The 17921-nt window shown below is 33.7% G+C and overlaps 1 protein-coding gene across 1 annotated transcript in view; it reads right to left on the bottom strand.

Annotated features, from left to right (window-relative positions):
- Positions 1-209: 209 nt before the first annotated feature.
- The window catches only part of Glipr1l2 (GLIPR1 like 2), a 36558-nt gene continuing 18846 nt past the window's right edge, over positions 210-17921 (bottom strand). The window contains 4 exon segments of the mRNA XM_021258317.2: positions 210-1229; positions 1313-1339; positions 8369-8449; positions 15173-15177. Coding sequence (XP_021113976.2) covers positions 847-1229; positions 1313-1339; positions 8369-8449; positions 15173-15177 — 496 coding nt within the window. The 3' untranslated portion in view covers positions 210-846.

The following is a 17921-nucleotide window of genomic DNA, read 5'->3' as shown; positions in this document are numbered from 1 at the left end:
TTAATAAGTAGAGAGCTTATGTCATTTGATGTGTTTTGCTATGCTAAGAATTTTATTCATTTATTAGTGTTAACAGTGATAGTTAACTTATTTTATAAAATTATTACCTTTATTAAACATTCTGAATAGCTACAAATAAATAATTTAAAATATATTTTATTTTATCATATAAAATTGGAAGCAGCCATACTGCTCAATCAAAACTCATTAAAATTTTTGCATTTATTATTCCTTGGTGACAAAATTATAGCAAGTCTTTCATGAAATACTGAACATGGAGTTGAAATAATAATAAATTTATTTTCTAACAGGATACATTATCTTCTAACAGGATACACTTAAGCCATTCCAAAAACATATATTCTAAAGACAAATAAAACACTATCACATGGAGAATATCAGCACCACCAATAACAACTCTGACAGTAATAATAAAAACAAATCAACCAGTACTAATTAAATCATTATTCTGAACTTGGAATAGCCCTAAGCACCCTATATAGATAATCTTATTTAATAGCTGAGAAACTTATTAACTCATGTAAAAATATTGTAAAGCACAGAGATAGGAGAAGATTTAGACGATAGAAAATTTTCCTCTATTAGGATACCATAGTGACATTTTAAAATAGGATAATCAAATCTTTTTTTAGTGTTCCTTTTATCATATCTTTATCTGTTTGTAGTATCTAAGAGTGTATCTTAATATTTTCTATTTAACACATTTTTGTTTGTTTTTTAAATTTAAATTTGTTGAATAAATGTAAGAAAGAGAATAAATACCGCAATAGTGGTTTGTATATTTTTTCTTTTTCTTTTTTGCCCCTTGTGTATTATACTTTTGGCTTATGATGATGACACATCTTCTTCTTCTTCTTGTTCTTCTTCCTCCTCTTCTTCTTCCTCTTCCTCTTCCTTTTCACTTTCCTCTCCTTTTTCTTTTCCCTCTTTCTTTTCCTCTTCCATTTTCTCTTCCCCTTTCAACACCTTTTCTTTCTTTATTTCCAATTTCTCTTCCTGCTTTTTCTTTTCTTTTTTTTCTTCAGATACTTCAGGGGTAAATGCTGCCTGTTTTTCCAATAAGACTCTTGGAAAATGAGGCTGTACTATCAAAACAATCATGATACATATCAGAAAACATATTTTTCTCAGTAATAAAACAAACATGCACAGAGGATCACAAACAATTAGCCAGGGTACTTCCCAATGTGGGTACCAAAATTGGTAATCTGTAAATAAAGAGACAATTGAAAGCTAGATTTCACATAAAAGTAGTTAAGTTATTCAAGAAACAAAGGGCAAGAATACATACATATGGCTTGGTCACGATTTGCATTACCTAGAAAGAAAAAAAAAGTCTATAAAGAATTACATAAAATTTCATATTTCTGTATAATAAAGCATTTCTCCAATAATAGTGTCTCCATCCTCCTAGGTTTTAGGCATCATGGTATCATTTTTGATGTCCCTCCTCCAAATAGTAGGCAATCATAAACTGCAATATATTCTTTTTTAGTAAAAGATAGCCTGGTATGCCAGAAAGTATGGAAATACAGGAGTGGGGTGTTATGGATTCTAGTACCAATTCTGTGTCTGTATCATTATGTCACCTTATTTAAGTCACTTCATCTCTGTCTTCTAAAGATTGTTTCAGTTCTGACTATGTAGGATATTGCATGTCCGGTTTTCATCTCTCATTCTCTCCCTGGATTGGTCCAAAGTAATTTTACAAATTAACTCATTTTCCTCTTGTTTTCAGAGGCTTTCCATTGCTTCTCATTCCTGAGATGAGAAAGTTACCTCTATAGCCTGATCTTCAGCATTCTTAGCTACCTAGCTCAGTGAAATCATACTTTTTAGGAAATAAATTGCCTTTCATCTTCTCACTCTACCAGAGTGGGTCAGAAAACCAATCCTAAATTCCACTAGGAAAGAGTGGAAGCATAAATGAGTTTGCACAAATAGAAAACCCAGTGTCAACCTGGGCTTTGCCTCAAAATGATATTGCCTCAAGGGGAAAATTTAGAACTTATCCTTCAGGCACCTTGGAAATGAAATGACCTTCCAATGGATCTTTGAGGCTATTTTAGCATTTTGTGCTTGGGCTTATTTCATATATTATGTAATAATTTCTATATTATATAGCTTTCTAAAGGAATTTTTTACTATGGTTTGAATTTTTTCTGTGTATCTGTTGATCCTTTAGTATAAACAATAATATTTCCTCTTTGCAACTTCCTTCACCTCTCATCACTAATTTTCATTGATTACATTCTTTTCCTTGTGCATTCATTAAATATTTAAATACACTTAAATTTCTCTATATCTGTTTCATTTAGCAGCTTTTAGACAGTATCTTTGTCTCTACAAACGATAAAGAAACAAGTATTTGCATCTCTCTTTCCCTCTCAAATTTTCTTAATGGTATTATTTTTATACTGACAAAACTCACTTTATGTACATTTTGTTTTATAATTATTATCATCAGATTTGTTTAATCTAAGTTAAATTTCAATGTTTGGAAATACTTCTTTCAGTTCAGTTTTTCAATTCATCTTTTTAGTGAAGCTTGTCTTCTAAAGTTCATTGAGAGAGTGCCTATGAGAACTTCATATCACAAATTCTGCATGCTCTCAAACAATTGCCTATTTGCTTATAATTGAATGATAGGTTTGGCTGAATATAAATTGTTGGTTGACAGTTCTTGCACTAAGGGTGAATAGGCATCACTCCACTGTTTCTTAGCACTGACTGTTAATAGGAGAGAATTTGAAACAAGACTGAATTTTTTCCCTCTATGTGGGATTGTCAGTTACCAATGTGGTTTTGGTACCACACCAGTTTATACTTGATTTTGTATTGTAGAGCTGAAGCCTGAAATGGCAGTTCTGTGAATCTTTCCTTTGTATAGATTCAGGTAGAGTTTTCCATTGACTAGAACACAAATGAAATTTGGGAGATGTAGGAGATGATTTGGGAGATATAGGAGTGGAAACCATAAATCTCCAGAGGTGATTGTAAGCCAGACAAAGATTTAGATGAACATAAGATTCACAGTGGCTTTGCTGCTACTTCTCTGCCTTTTGGTGCCAACCTCCCTGACCTTGGCTCCCCTAGCACTCATATAAAACTGTATTTCTTATATTAAGCCCTTTATTGCCAGAACACTCAGAGTGACTGATTTCCTAATTCAACTGAGACAGCTGAGCTCTCTAATAACTGGTTTTACATCTTTGCTTACATGCTTAAAGGATTCCTTCTCTTTTACTGAAATTCACTAACTTACTAGGATATGTCTACTATGTTAGCTATTTTTGTCACTTTTTCCTGGCATGTGATATATACTTTCAATGTTTACATTTAATAATTAGGTTCTGTGGTCAGGATTCCAGGTTTAATTTGGCTATGTTCATTGTTTCAGGGTCTCACTGGACTGAAATCAATGTGTTGATTGAACTGTGGTCTCATCTGAAGGCTTGACTGGAAACAGTTCTGTTTCTTGGCTTACTGATGCTTTTGGAAGAATTCATTTCCTTGTGGCTGTAGGACTAGGAACTTCAGTTTTTGCTCGTTATTGGCTGGAGATCATTTTTAGTTCTAATGGTGACATACAGTTCTCTGACACATGGCTCTCTTCATAGCTAGCTCACAATATGACTGCTTGGTTCTTCAAGGCCAGCAGAAGAAGGAGAATTTGCTAGCAGTATTAAGTCCTATATGGCATAATCTCAGGAATGCTATCTCATCACCTTTGTCAATTAATCTAATTGAGGATTGATATCACATAATTTTTGTTGTATTCTAATGGTGAGAACCAAGTCACAGGTCCCATCCACATTCAAGGAGAGGGGATTACACAGTGGAATGGATACCAGAAGTTGGAGATCATAAATGGTCATCTTCAGGTCTTAATTCTTTTTACTTCCTCTTCTCACTCCATTCCCTACCCCCTCCCTCCAGTTTTTCACATTCCAGGTATTTGCAGGCTATTATGTGGGGGGAAAAGCCAGATCATTGTCCAGGTTAATGGAAAAAATTCCTGGTTCATTGGCAATTTTCTTTATGTCATAAGATTGTGTGCATCAGGTACCCCTTAATCATGATTTCTCCCTATAGATCAAAAATCAGCAGTTGCAATGATGTCAAATCAAAATAGAGATTTGTTTGCTCAATTTCTTACTGAAAAGATGTCATATTTAAGGTGATTTCTCATTCTGCCTATGTATTGGTTTACTGGGGATGCTGTAAAAATTATGACAAATTAGATGTCTTAAAACTACAAAAATTTATTTTTCCACAGTTCTGGATGTAAGAAGTCTGAAATCAAGCTGTTAGCTAGGTCATGAACCTTTCAAATCTAGAGAATATACTTCTTTGTCTTTGTCTGGCAATCTTTGGCATTCTTTGGCTTATAGTGATATCACTCCACTCTCTGACTCCATCTTCACATGGTCTTTTTCCCTCTGAGTGCATGTTTATGGTCATTCCACTTCTAATAAGGATATTAATTAGGGGATTCAGACCTCACTGTAATCTAGGATCACCTCACCTTAACTTACTAATAGTACTAATTACTTACTAGTTACTGGATTATCTTTCTAAATAAAGTAAAATTTTGAAATCCTCGATAATTTAATTTTTGGGGAGAGATATTATCCAATCCATTACAAACTACCTCTTCTACTTCTCATTTGTGGAAAACTGCTTGGGACTTCTTCCTTTTAGCCTATGTATTCTGTTCGTTTGTCTCAGAAAAGGAATTGTTAGGTTTGTCTCTCAGAGTTTGACACGTATTTTGAAAATGTGCTTTGAGATTTCTCTGATAACCTCTGAATTTGGCTGCCTTTGTATTTACTTGGTAGAAGGGTACAAATGATTCCCAATTTCAGTGAAGATGTAGTTTATATCTATTTCTTCTTATCTTTGTCATTTCTAAATGTCTTACAAAGAGAAAGCGGTAGAACCAAATTTACTATTTAAAAACTGATCTTCCAATTCTGGTTCCAGAAAAGATGCATAAACACACTGTAACTTTTTCTCTTCCACTAAATAAAACTGTAAGTCCTGGATACAATGGATAGGCAGCTGTTTGAGAACTCTTAAGAATAAATATCTGTGGGGAGATTGAGAAAGAACACCAGAATTCAACGTATGGTGAGTTCACTGTTTTTCCCCTCTGTAGTACCTCCTAGCCTGAAGTCATTACTACCTAGAATTTAACGTGAGCTTTATGGTATAGACAGAAATCTAGGCCAGGACTCTGGTTCTGACTCAAGGGGTGAGAAATGGAATTTGTAAGAAATGGAACTCAGTACTCTGATGGTGAAAAAAAATCACCAAGTTAGTTTTTCTCTCCTTTCTGTTCATTCTTTTATGCCTCAGACTCCAGGTAATCTGGTGGCAGTGATTATGGCACAAAAGTGGCCAGCAAGAAACCAAAGAGCCAAAATTCTGAGAGAATTTTTCTTCACTTATGGTTTTGAGAGGGCAGGGCTAAATTCTTCTTCTGTTGTATCTCTGTTCTCCTGCTGCTTAGGTCAGAGAAATAAGAGCTTTGAGTAGGATAGGAAGAGACTTTGAGTAGGATAGGGACATTATATAACTGTTTAGGAACTTCTGGGCTTAACTAGGCATGTGAAAAAGGTAGCAAGTCAAAGACTTTGAGAACAGAGCTGATTGGTAACAGTTTCCTTATATGCCAGGACTGAGTGTGGTTTAGCCATAGATATGAGGAGCACTGCCAAGGCTTTGAAAACTAAACTTCGGAACTGTAGTTTACAGAAAGTAGATTGGAAATTCTGGCCTGAATTTAAAAAGGTCAAGTACCTTCTAAAAAAGAACATCAATATTCTCAGAATTTAAACAAGGATCTATTTTTTTTTTTTTTTGGTACCAGGGATTGAACTCAGGACCTTGAGATTACCAGGCAGGCAGTGTGCCACTGAGCTACATCCCCAGCCCTTAAATAAGGATCTAGTATTTCAAAATGGAATACTCAAAATTCTAGGATATAATTCAACCACAAAATTCTCAACTCAAATGAGAAAAAACAAGTAGTAACCATGATGAGATAAAATAGATATTGGAATTATTAGATAAAGACTTTGAAATAAAAGTTAAAATGGAAAGAATTGCCCAAGAACCAGAAAATATAGAAAAGAATAAAATGGAAATTTTAGAACACAAAAATAGAATAAAAACATTAAAGAATGAACAACCCCCCCCCAAAACATGGAAGGAGTCAATAGCAAATTAAAGATGACAGAGGAAAGAATCTTTGAACTTGGAGATAGATCAACACATATGGTCCAATCAGATAATATCAGCTCAACAGATATGATCCAATTGTGCAGGGAGGATCATGATGGTCATGAGGGGGGATTTAATAGAATAAACCAAATGTGCCTCAGAAAGCATATGTATCAACATTGAATGCTCTCACTCATGGCACACAAGGTCTGATAAAGAGAACAAATGTGATCATGAAAAATTATCTGAAGAAATAATGGCTGAAAACATTCCAAGTTTGGTAAAAGATATAAACCTACAGATGCAAGAAGCTGAGCATATATCCTGTGAAATAAGCCCAAAGAAATCTATGCTCAGAAACATCATGATCAAACTGCTGAAAATTAAATACAAAATAAAGACTTAAAATGAGCTGGAGGAAAATAACATCCTCTAAAAAAGAGACAAAGAATTAAATTACTATGATTTTCTCATCAGAAACCACAGAGGCTACAAAAAAATGGCACAATATTTTGGCAGAAAAGAATTTTATATCCAGCAAAAATAGCCTTTGGGAATGAAAAAGAAATAAAGACATTTTTTCAAATGAAGGAACTCTAAAGAAATTTATAGCTAGAAGACCTGCTATAAAAGGACTGAAATATATTCTTCATATAGAAAGTAAATGATACCAAGAAGAAAGCTTGGGATATCAGAAATGAAGGAAAAGCCACAGAGAGACAAATATAATAGACTATCTGTGTAAATACAATATGCTACTTCTTTCTCTTAAATTCATTTGAAATTTGAAAACAAAACTATATCATTGATGGCTTTTCCAGTGTATTTAGGTAAAATATGTAAGACGAATTTGTGATATGTGAGGGGTCTAAGGGGATTTATAAAGAGTGAAGTTGTCTACATTCCAATTCAAGTGGTCAACTATTGATTCTAATAGTATGAAAAATTAAGTATGTATGTTATTATTCCTAGAGCAACTACTAAAATTACACAGAAATATGTCAAAATCATAACAGATAAATTAAATGCAAATTGAAAAAATGTTCAAGTAACCTAAATGATGGCATAAAAAGGGAAACAAAATAATTGGAAAGAACAGAAAGCAAATTATAAAATGGTAGACCTATCTCAAAATATATTAATCACTTTATTAATTGTACATAGTCTAAACACATCAATTAAAACAGGCATTATCAGATTGCACTAAAAACATAACTACATATTGTTTATAATAAACTTACTTGAAATATAATGTAAGCAGTTTAAAAAATAAGAAATGAACAAGGGGATTTAGCTCAGTGGTTCTGCCACCTGCCTTGCAGGGGCAAGGTCCCAAGTTCTATCCCTGGTACCAAAAAAAAAAAAAAAAGAAGTGAACAAAAAAATTGAAGCAGTGATATTAATATAAACAAAATAAACTTCAATAAAAATTTTTTACCAGGGATTTAAAAAGGACTTGAATTATCTATTAATAAAATGGTCAATTCAACAGGAAAGCTTAATAATTCAAATTGTGTGTTAATGTTACAGAATTTGAATTGACATGAAAGAAAACTGAAAGAACTGAGAAGAGAAAGAGAACAATTTACCATTATAGTTAGTGACTTCAATATCTGGAACACATGCTGTTATATTTGGAAATACTGAAAGGAAATTTTAATCAAACATTTTGTCTACATTTTGTTCTCTGAATATTTGAGAGATTTTAAGGTTTTTTGGGAGGAAACAATGAGAAAAGGTTATTCAATGTATGTCACTTTACATTTTTTCTTTTAAAAATATTTTGGAATATTCTTTCAATGTAGTCATCCTCAAGCTAGCTATTGCTTCAGGAATTAGTTTTGAAGCTTTTTCAAGATGTAGCCATTAGTTTTCATTCTTCTTCTGACATTCTGGTGTGTCTTTAGGGGAAGGACCAGGGTCAAGGGATAACAGAAGAGGCTCTGCAGTTTTAGGACAATCTAGGTGGTAGTCTTTCATCCCTTCTTTGATAAAACAATAATAGCATTAGAGTCAGAGGAAGAATATTAACACCACAATAAAAAGCTATCACCACAATCACTTCACTTTTCTTTTTGTCCTATGCTTTATGGATTTTTTCCTTTTTAAGTTATCTTACTGCATAGAAGATCTGTGCATCTGTCATGTGTGCCACATTGAATACAAAATATTCCTGCATGATAAGGCCTTCTAGTCAAAGCTCCTCCATAAAAAAGCAGACAACAGTTAGGAAAAGACTCAATTTTATATTTTATTTAAAAATACAGTTACCAATTTTAACTAGTATTAACAGGTTTTTTAATTAAGAAAATGAGCTCAAGGAAGTACACAAAGATGCAATCTTCCTTTTTTTCCCACCCTAGAAAACTGTCTCTTCTGAAACCAACACTTATGTCACTGGAATAGAGTATTGTGATTTAAATATAAAGTAGACTTCAAAGTTACTTTCATATTTTATAGCAAAATATGTTCTCTAAAAATTGATGATATAGAGGGTTTATGATTAATTGCTTTCTGGTTGACACAAATGTAAAAAAAGTTCTGTAAAAGTGATGTATTTATTATTCAAGAATTTAGAAAATTCTGAAATGCCTATTATCTCAATGGGTTATTCCATAGACCACTTTGGAATCTACATGAAAAAATACATAGATATATAAACAAAACAAATGAATATAAATAGGATTTCATGAAGTTGATTTAATCCATCAATAGAGCTGAAGAGAAAAGTGAAAAACTATTGCACTGGTTGCCTATAGCTAACAAAGGGAAAAAGTTCCCAAAGTAGATACAAATTGGGAAATTTATATTAAAACTAGCATAAGATAGAGAAAATATGTAGGGAGAAGATACCTCTGAGTGGGAGGAGTTATTCTGGTCATTTAAATAGGATTACTTATTTAACAACTAGGCAGGTGGAAGTTATAAAAATAAAAATTAAGTATATTAGTTCCTAGTCATTGTATCTAGAATGGCTAAATCTAAAAAATAAATGTTCAAAAGTCTGAACATCATCTTTTCTTAACCATATTCTATTAATGAAGAGGCTTAGAGGGTTTAAGTGATATCCAATAAATTGCAAGCATTTAAGTTCACCAGGGACATCCAGAGGTTGTTATTATTAGCAGGTCTTATGTAACTTTTTAAATTTTACTACCCTACCATCAAACATTTTAAGGAGGAAATGTATTTTGTTTAGAATTCAACCAGAGCCCTAATTTTCCAGAAACAGAAAAATTAATCCAGTTATCTTTACTTACAATTTAGTTTACTTTTCCCATACTCTTTATCACAGAAATAGATGTCTCCAACACAAAAGCCAAGTTTATCCTAAGACCTCAGGGATGGAGAATATCTACCCTAAAGCCACTCACTATTAAGAATGACTTTAAGGCCTGGAACATAGGCAAATAATCTGTGTCATAATATCTGAATAGCTATAGCTTGGGAAAACTCTTGAAAGGCAAACAAATAAACAAATAAATACACACTAAGCTAAAGTATAATGAGGGTTACTTTTTCAAAATTTAAATTTTATAATAATTATTTAAGTAGCTAGAAATGCCAGGCTAATGCTCTTCTATACCAATCTTCCTCTATTTTTTAATATCTAAGAAGTTAAACCTAAATCAACTCAAGTTGGATTCCACAATACAACTCCTAATTGCAATTGGAATTATTAGGAGAGGTTAGGAAGTCAATTACATTATATAAAAGAGATAATTTTCTTGATATATAAAGCATTCCTATTAATTAAAAATGTCCAACATCTTAAGAGTGAAATAGTGATTGCATAGAAACAGGTCTCAGAAAATGAAATCTACATTTTCTGAACTGAACAAAAAGATTACCTCCAGGTCTCCAGCTGGCCTTGGCCTTGGCCTTGGCCAACTCTACTCTTCCTCTTCCCACTTCTAGTTCTCACAATAATTGTGAAATATGCTGAAAAGGCAGTGTCTTGATAAACAAGAAGTGTTGAGAATAGCCCAGGTAATGTCTTTATCCTACTTAGAATAGGTTATTTTCTAATCCTTGAGTTCAGTGAGCCCATGTGTACTGATGGTACAAACCCAGGGGAGAGTGCTTTTGGGATTCCTCAACTGAGGTGTGACATGAAGCTTTTGCAGATGAGACTCCATCCTCCACAAGTGGCTTTCCTGAGATTGGACAACCAACTCACTATACACCAAAGGCTCCAAGGTTCTGTTTGCTCTTGCAGCCTATTGGTATCTTTGCTTAACTTGTATGACAGACAGTTCTGTCTCATTAGACTCATGTAAGTGGTAGAGATCCTTTGTAGAGATGAAAATGAATACTACTAGTAAACAATAGAGGGTTTGAGGATACAAGTAAGCAAGGTGGGAACAGGCTCTGTCATTTATAATGTAAAATAAATTTCATAATAGAAAAATGGTGCAACCATGATGAATAGATATTTAGCAATACCTATCAAAATTCAGAATGTACATGTTCTTTGACCTAGTAATTCCATGACTATGAATTAATATTATGGATATTTATTCATATGAGAATTATATACCTATTGGAGTAATTGCAGAAGCATTGTTTACAATAAAATAAAAAAACCTAATGTCCATCAAAAGAACACTGTATAAATAAATATTTGCATATCCATTAAAAATACTATGAAAATGTTAAAAATAATTTGGAAACTTGTGTACTCAAATGAAAAGACTTCTAGAACATGTCTTAAATTTAAAAAATTAAGAAATCTCACAGGAAGTATAGTATATATCAGCTTGAATTAGAGAAATACACAAAGATTGCATATACTTATGGAATATATCTTTCAGGCTAAAAATACTGGAGAGGATAACTGAAGACAGGGATAGGAAGATTACTTCCTCTTTGGTACCTCTGAACTTTCTATCATGAATATGTATCAATGTAAACTAGCACAAACACTATGGAAATCAGTATGGAGATTCCTCACACACACAGAAAAACCCACTAAAGCTATAAATTCCCTTTGACCCAACTATTCTCCTTCTAGTATCTTCCAAAAAGAGTTTAAAACATTGTATTATAGTGATACATACACAGCCATATTTATAGCAATTCTGAATAGCTAAATTGTGGGAATAGCCTATATGTCCATCAACAGATGAATGGATAAAGAAAATGTGGTATGTACACACAGTGAAGTACTACTCTTTCATAAACATAAACTTGAGGCATTCCTGGGTAAATGGATCCAACACAGAAGTTTAAATATCATATGATTTCTCTTCTATGAGAAACCTGAAGTATAAATAAAGAGCAAGTGAAAGACAGAGAGTAGGAAGTCAGAAAACAGATCTTTTTTAAATGGTAAGGGGATCAAGAGATGGAGGGAGAGAGTGGGGAGGGGAAGGGGATGAAAAAAGGAATTAAGATGAGTTATGTACAAGAGCCAACTCCTCACAAGGACTGCAAACATTATGCACTGCAAACGTGTACTAAAAAGGAATTACACATAGTTTAATTAAAATTACAATCCATTTAACACAATGAGAAAGAGGTCATCTTATACAAGTTCCTAAATTGTAACTGGAAGGAAATATGTAAATTTAAATATATTCAATATTCAGGAAGATTAAGGAATGTTGCATATCTTAATGACAAAAGTACTAACAGCCTTTATGCAACCTAATAAAAGTTGTAAAACTGAACAGGTCAAAATAATGAAATTGAAAACTAACAAAAGAATGAAAAAGGATAAATTCCAAAATCTGTTATTTTGAGAGATTGATAAAACAGTGTAAATCCTCATGAGCTCCGTTAAGCAAGAAGAAATGAAAAATACTAGTAAGAATTCTTTACATTTTCACTTCATATAGTTGTCTTCTGCTTCTTTCCAGACAGAACTTGCTCTTTCATTTCAAAATCTCTCCATCGCTCATAAGTTCTTGTAACATTCTAGCACTCTCAATTTATGGATGGCTTTCTTAACCTTACTTAGCAAACTTATTAGCAACAAAACTGTAAAAACAAATAAGCTTTTACTCAATTCTATGCCTACTCTTTTTCTTTCTCTTCATTGCCAACATTTCAAGCGTTTTAAATTGGCCATTGTTTTTCACACTGGAAGTCATGGCTCAAATCTAGTTCTTCACAAAAAATTTTAAAATATGAAATAGATTAGAATATTGTACTTGATTTTTGAATAAATATTTCTTCCTGTAATTGCTTTATTTTATCATACATTGTAAGAATACACATTATTTTGTAAACTTTTTTTAGATCTACAGTGTTTCATAATTTTACATCTTTGAAATCAGAATACCTACTAGAATTTACGGTGTCTCATTCAGGACTGTGACTCATTTTAAACTCAGAACATTTATATTTGAAGTTTTCTCTTCTTGGAAACCTATTCTAAACTTCATACGATTTTTCTCCTTCCCATGATTCATTTATATTTCCCAAGTTTATTTCTCCACTTAATGTGTCAGAAACATATTTTATACTCCGCTCTTCCAAAAGTCTTCTATTTTTAAAAAATTTTATTTTATTGGTACATTTTAGGTATACAATATAATGACATTCATCATTGGAAATTTTCACCTTTACACAATCTCTCTTGGTTTTTATTTTTTTCCCCTTCCCTTGCCCTCCCTTCAACCCCTCCATCCCTCCCTATTTACAAACACTTTGTTTCCATTTTTTCATTTTCCCATATTAATTCCATTCCTTTCTTTCCTTTCCCCTACCCCTTCCACTTCCCCTTTCCCTTTGCCCCTTTTCTTCCTATTTCACATTATCTATTATAACTTTTAGTCCTTATTTACACTTTCAGTTTCTCACACCAGAGAAACTATTCGGTATTTACACATGTGCTCTACTTCACTTAAGAATATTGCCTCAATGCATTCATTTAGCTATCAATGTCTCTAATTTCTCATTTTTTATGGCTGAGTAGTACTCCATTTTATTTTTAAAAACCCTGCATTTTCTTTATCCAGTCTCCGGTTGATGGGTAATTGGGCTGGTTCCAACCTTTAGCTATTACAAATTGTGCTGCTATGAACATGGGTGCACATATATCACCGTGGTATGATTCTTTTAATTCTTTGGGGAAGATACCCAGCAGGGGAATAGATGGGTCAAATGGAACTTCCAGTCCTAGTTCTTTGAGATATCTCCATATTGTTTTCCACAGTGGTTGCACCAGTCTACACTCTCACCAGCAGTTGAGCAGGGTTCCTCTATCACCAAAGCCCCACCAGCATTTGTTATTGGTTTATTTCATGATAGCAGACATTCTTTCTGGAGTGAGGTGGAATCTCTGCCTTGTTTTCATTTGCATCTCTCGAATGACCAGTGATGTTGAACATTTTTTCATATGTTTATTTGCCATTTCTACTTCTTTGTCTGAGAAATGTTTGTTCATTACAGATGCCCATTTTTGGATTGGGTCTTTAAATTTTGGAGGTCTGATTTTTTTTAAGTTCTTTATAGATTTGAGATAGGAGACCTTTGTCTGAGGAACAGCAGGTGAAGATTTTTTCCCACATTGTAGGTTGTCTCTTCACACTGCTGGTGGTTTCTTTTGCTGTGCAGAAGCTTTTTAATAAGAGATGCCACTTGTTGATTGTTTGTGCTAGTTCACAGGCAACTGAGGTTTTGTTCATAAAATCTTTTCCTACCCCAATGTCTTCAAGAGTTCTACCTAACTTCTGTTCCAGCCAATTCAGTGTTTCTATTTTAATATTTAGATCCTTAATCCATTTTGATTTTAGTTTAGTTCATGGTGAGAGATATAGGTCTAGTTTTAATCTTTGACAATTTGAAACCCAATTTTTCCAGCACCATTTATTAAAGAGGGTATCTTTCCTCCAGTGAGGGTGTTTAGCTCCTTTATTGAAGGTGAGATGGCTGAGTGAGTCTGGAGTTGTTTCTGCATCTTCTAATCTGTTCCACTGGTCCTAAGGTCTGTTTCTTTGCCAGTACCGTGCTGTTTTTCTCACAGTAGCTTTGTGGTAGAGTTTAAAGTTGGGGGTTGTAATACCCACTGCCATGTCTCTGTTGCCTAGATTTGCTTTTGCTATTCTGGGTCTCTTCTTGTTCCAAATGAATGTTTGGATTGTTTTCTCAAGGTCCATGAAGTATGCTGCTGGGATTTCTATTGGGATTGCATTGAATCTATATAGCAATTTTGGAAGTATGGCCATTTTCACTACATTGATTCATACTACCCAGGAGCAGGGGATGTCTTTCCATTTTCTGATACCATCTTCAATTTCTCTCTTCAGACTGCTATAGTTTTCAGAGAAGAGGTCTTTGATTTCTTTTGTTAGGTTGATTCCTAGGTATTTAAGTTTTTTGGATGCTATTGTAAAAGGAATTGTTTGCCCTGTTTCTGTTTCAGTGAGTCTGTTGTTCGTGTAGAGGAAAGCTATTGATTTTTGTGTGTTGATCTTGTATCCAGCTACTCTACTGAATTTGGTTATTAAGTCTAGAAGAGTTTTGCTGGCATTTTTGGGGTCTTATATATACAGTATCATGTCATCTGCAAACAATGACAATTTGACTTCTTCCTTTCCTATCTTTATTCCTTTTGTTTCCTTCTCTTGTCTAATTGCTGAGGCTAATGATTCCAAAACTATATTGAACAGGAGTGGTGATAGTGGATATCTTTGTCTTGTTCCTGATTTTAATGTGAAGGATTTCAGTTTTTGACCATTTAATATGATATTGGCTATTGGTCTTTCATAGATGGATTTTGTAAGATTGAGGTAAAGACCATCTATTCTGATTTTTTGTAGGGTTTTAAAATCATAGATGTATGTTGGAGTTTGTCAAATGCTTTTTCTGCATCTATTGAGATGATCATATGGTTTTTGTCCTTGGCTGTATGGATAAAGTGTATGACATTGATTGATTTGCATATGTTGAAAAATCCCTGCATCCCTGGGATGACTCCCACTTCATCAGGGTGTATGATCTTCTTGATGATCTTCTGCATTCTGTTTGCAAGTATCTTATTAAGGATTTTTGCATCTATGTTCATTAGTGAGATTGGCCTATAGTTCTCCTTTTCAGTTGGGTCTTTCTCTGCTTTGGGGATCAAGGTGATGCTTGCTTCCAGGAATTAATTTAGGAGTATTGCTTCCCTTTCAATTTCATTGAAGAGTTTAAACAGTAGTGGCAGTTGTACCTCTCTAAATGTCTTGTAGAATTCAGTGGTGAAGCCACCAGGACCTGGAATTTTCTTACTTGCTAAGTTTTAAATTATTTTTTCAATTTCATTGATTGATATTGGGTTGTTTAGAATTTTTATGTCTTCTTCATTCAACTTTGGTAATTCATACATATCTAGGAATATATGCATTTCTTATTGGTGTATAGGTTCTCAAAGTAGATATTGATGGTCCTCTAGATTTCTGCTAGGTCTGTTGTAATTTCACCCTTTTCATTCCTAATTGCATGGATTTGGCCCTTTTCTTTCCTTTTCTGATGAGGTTGGTTAAGGGTTTGTCAATTTTGTTGATTCTTTCGAAGAACCAACTCTTGGCTTCCTTGATTTTTTGTATTATTTTCTTAGTCTCCACTGCATTGATTTCTGCCCTGATCTTTATGATTTTCTCCTTTCTATGTATGGGCTTTGGGTTTGCCCTGCTCTTCTTTTTCTAGAAGCTTGAGGTTCAGCATCAGGTGTTTAATTGGGCTCGCTCTGTTTTCCTAATACAAGCATTCACTGTTATGAATTTCCCTCGTGAGACTGCTTTCATTGTGTCCCATAGATTCCAATATGTTGTACTGTCATTGTCATTTAATTGAAGGAAATATCTAATTTCTTTAATTTCCTCTGTGACCCATTGGTTATTCAGAAGTGTGTTGTAAAATTTCCGTGTGTTTATGATGTTTTTGCAGTTTCTTTTGCTATTGATCTCCAATTTCATCACACTATGGTCTGATAATATACAGTGGATAACTTCAATTCCTTTGCACTTACTTAAATATGTTCTATGAGCAAGTATGTGGTCTATTTTGGAGAACTACTCATGTGCAGCTGAAAAGAATGTGTATTAAGATTTTGTGGGGTGAAACACTCTAAACATGTTAAGTTTATTTGTTCATAAATTTGATTGAGTTCTAGTATTTCATCGCTGGTTTTTTGTCTAGTTGATCTATCCATATGTGACAATGGGCTATTGCAGTCCCCCAGCACTATTGTATTGGTGCTTATATGATTTTTCATGTCCATTAGTATTTGTTTTACATAGTTGGGTGCAGTAGTGTTTGGTGCATAAATATTTATGATTGTCATCTCTTCCTCTTGGATTGTTCCCTTTACAAGGATATAGTGTCCTTCTTTGTCTCTCTTAATCAGTATGGGTTTGAAATGCACTTGGTCTGCAAAGAGGATAGCTACTCCTGCTTTTTTTCTGATTCCTGTTGCATGGAGTATTGTTTTCCACCCTTTAACTTTTAGTCTATTAGTTTCTTTTTGAATTAAGTGTGTTTCTTGTGTGCAGCATAGTTTTGGATCTTGCTTCTTGACCCATTCTGCCAGCCTATTTCTTTTGATTGGTGAATTGAGACCATTAACATTGATGGTTATAACTGATATATATGGAGTTATCATAGTCATGATTTTTTCTCTTTGTTGGATTCTCCCCCTTTGCTTTTAATTTCTTGTTGTGCCTAGTAGATTCATTCTGCTGGACTTTTTGGGGGTGGTGATCCTCATCTATTCCTAGGATTTTGTCTAAAATTTTGTGGAGTGCTGGTTTGATATTCATGAAGTTCCTAAGGTGCTCTTTGACATGAAAACATTTTATTTCACCATCAATTTTGAAAGATAGTTTTGCAGGGTACATCAGTCAGGGTTGGAGGTTGTTTTTATTTAGGGCTTGAAATACATCACTCCAAGGTCTTCTTGCCTTGAGGGTTTGCATTGAGAAGTCTGCTGTGATTCTGATGCGCTTTCCTTTGCATGTGATTTGTTTCTTTTCTCTAACTGCTTGTAGAATTTTGTTCTTCTGTTGGGTTTCTAGAATCTTAACAATTATATGCCTATGTGTAGATTTTTTTTTTGATCAAAGCTAGTTGGAGTCCTATATGCCTCACTTATCTGTATGTCAAGTTCTTTTCCCCTGCTCAGGAAGTTTTCTGCCATTACTTCTTTGAACAGTTTTTTTTTTATGTCATCTGCACTCTCTCTTGTCTCATTGATTCCAATCAGTCTTATGTTATTCTTCTTTGCACTGTCTAGCAACCGCTGGATTGGTGTCTCATGGTCCCTTACTATTTTAAAGAAATTTTTCTTTTCCTGGTCACTATTTGCAATCTTATCTTCTATATCTGAAATTCTGTCTTCACATTGGCTCATTCTGCTGCATAGAGTTTTAATGGAGTTGTTAATCTCCTGGAAATCTGTTTGCATCTGTTTTATGGATTCCATTTGTTTCCTATGTTGGGATTCCATCATGTTCCTCAGCTCCTCTATTTTTTTTATCTGTTTCCTCTCTAGATTTATTAATCATGTCTTGCACTATGGGCACAATCTCTGTTGTTATGTGAGAAATTATTTCTGATTTCATTTTTTTCCAGATCTTTCATTGCTAGTTTATGGAGTCCAGGTGTTTGAGTATCAGATTGTTCCATCTCATTTCCCTTTGGGGTTGCTGTAGGTGATCTGGAAGTCTGGTTCTGAGGCTCGTTTA

Source organism: Heterocephalus glaber, unplaced genomic scaffold (genome assembly GCF_053883595.1).
Source record: "Heterocephalus glaber isolate CG9 unplaced genomic scaffold, H.glaber_assembly_v1.0 deba00001571, whole genome shotgun sequence".
Classification (NCBI taxonomy): Eukaryota; Metazoa; Chordata; class Mammalia; order Rodentia; family Bathyergidae; genus Heterocephalus; species Heterocephalus glaber.
The sequence above is the reverse complement of the archived record's forward strand: the minus strand, read 5'-3'. Positions and strand labels throughout refer to the sequence as shown.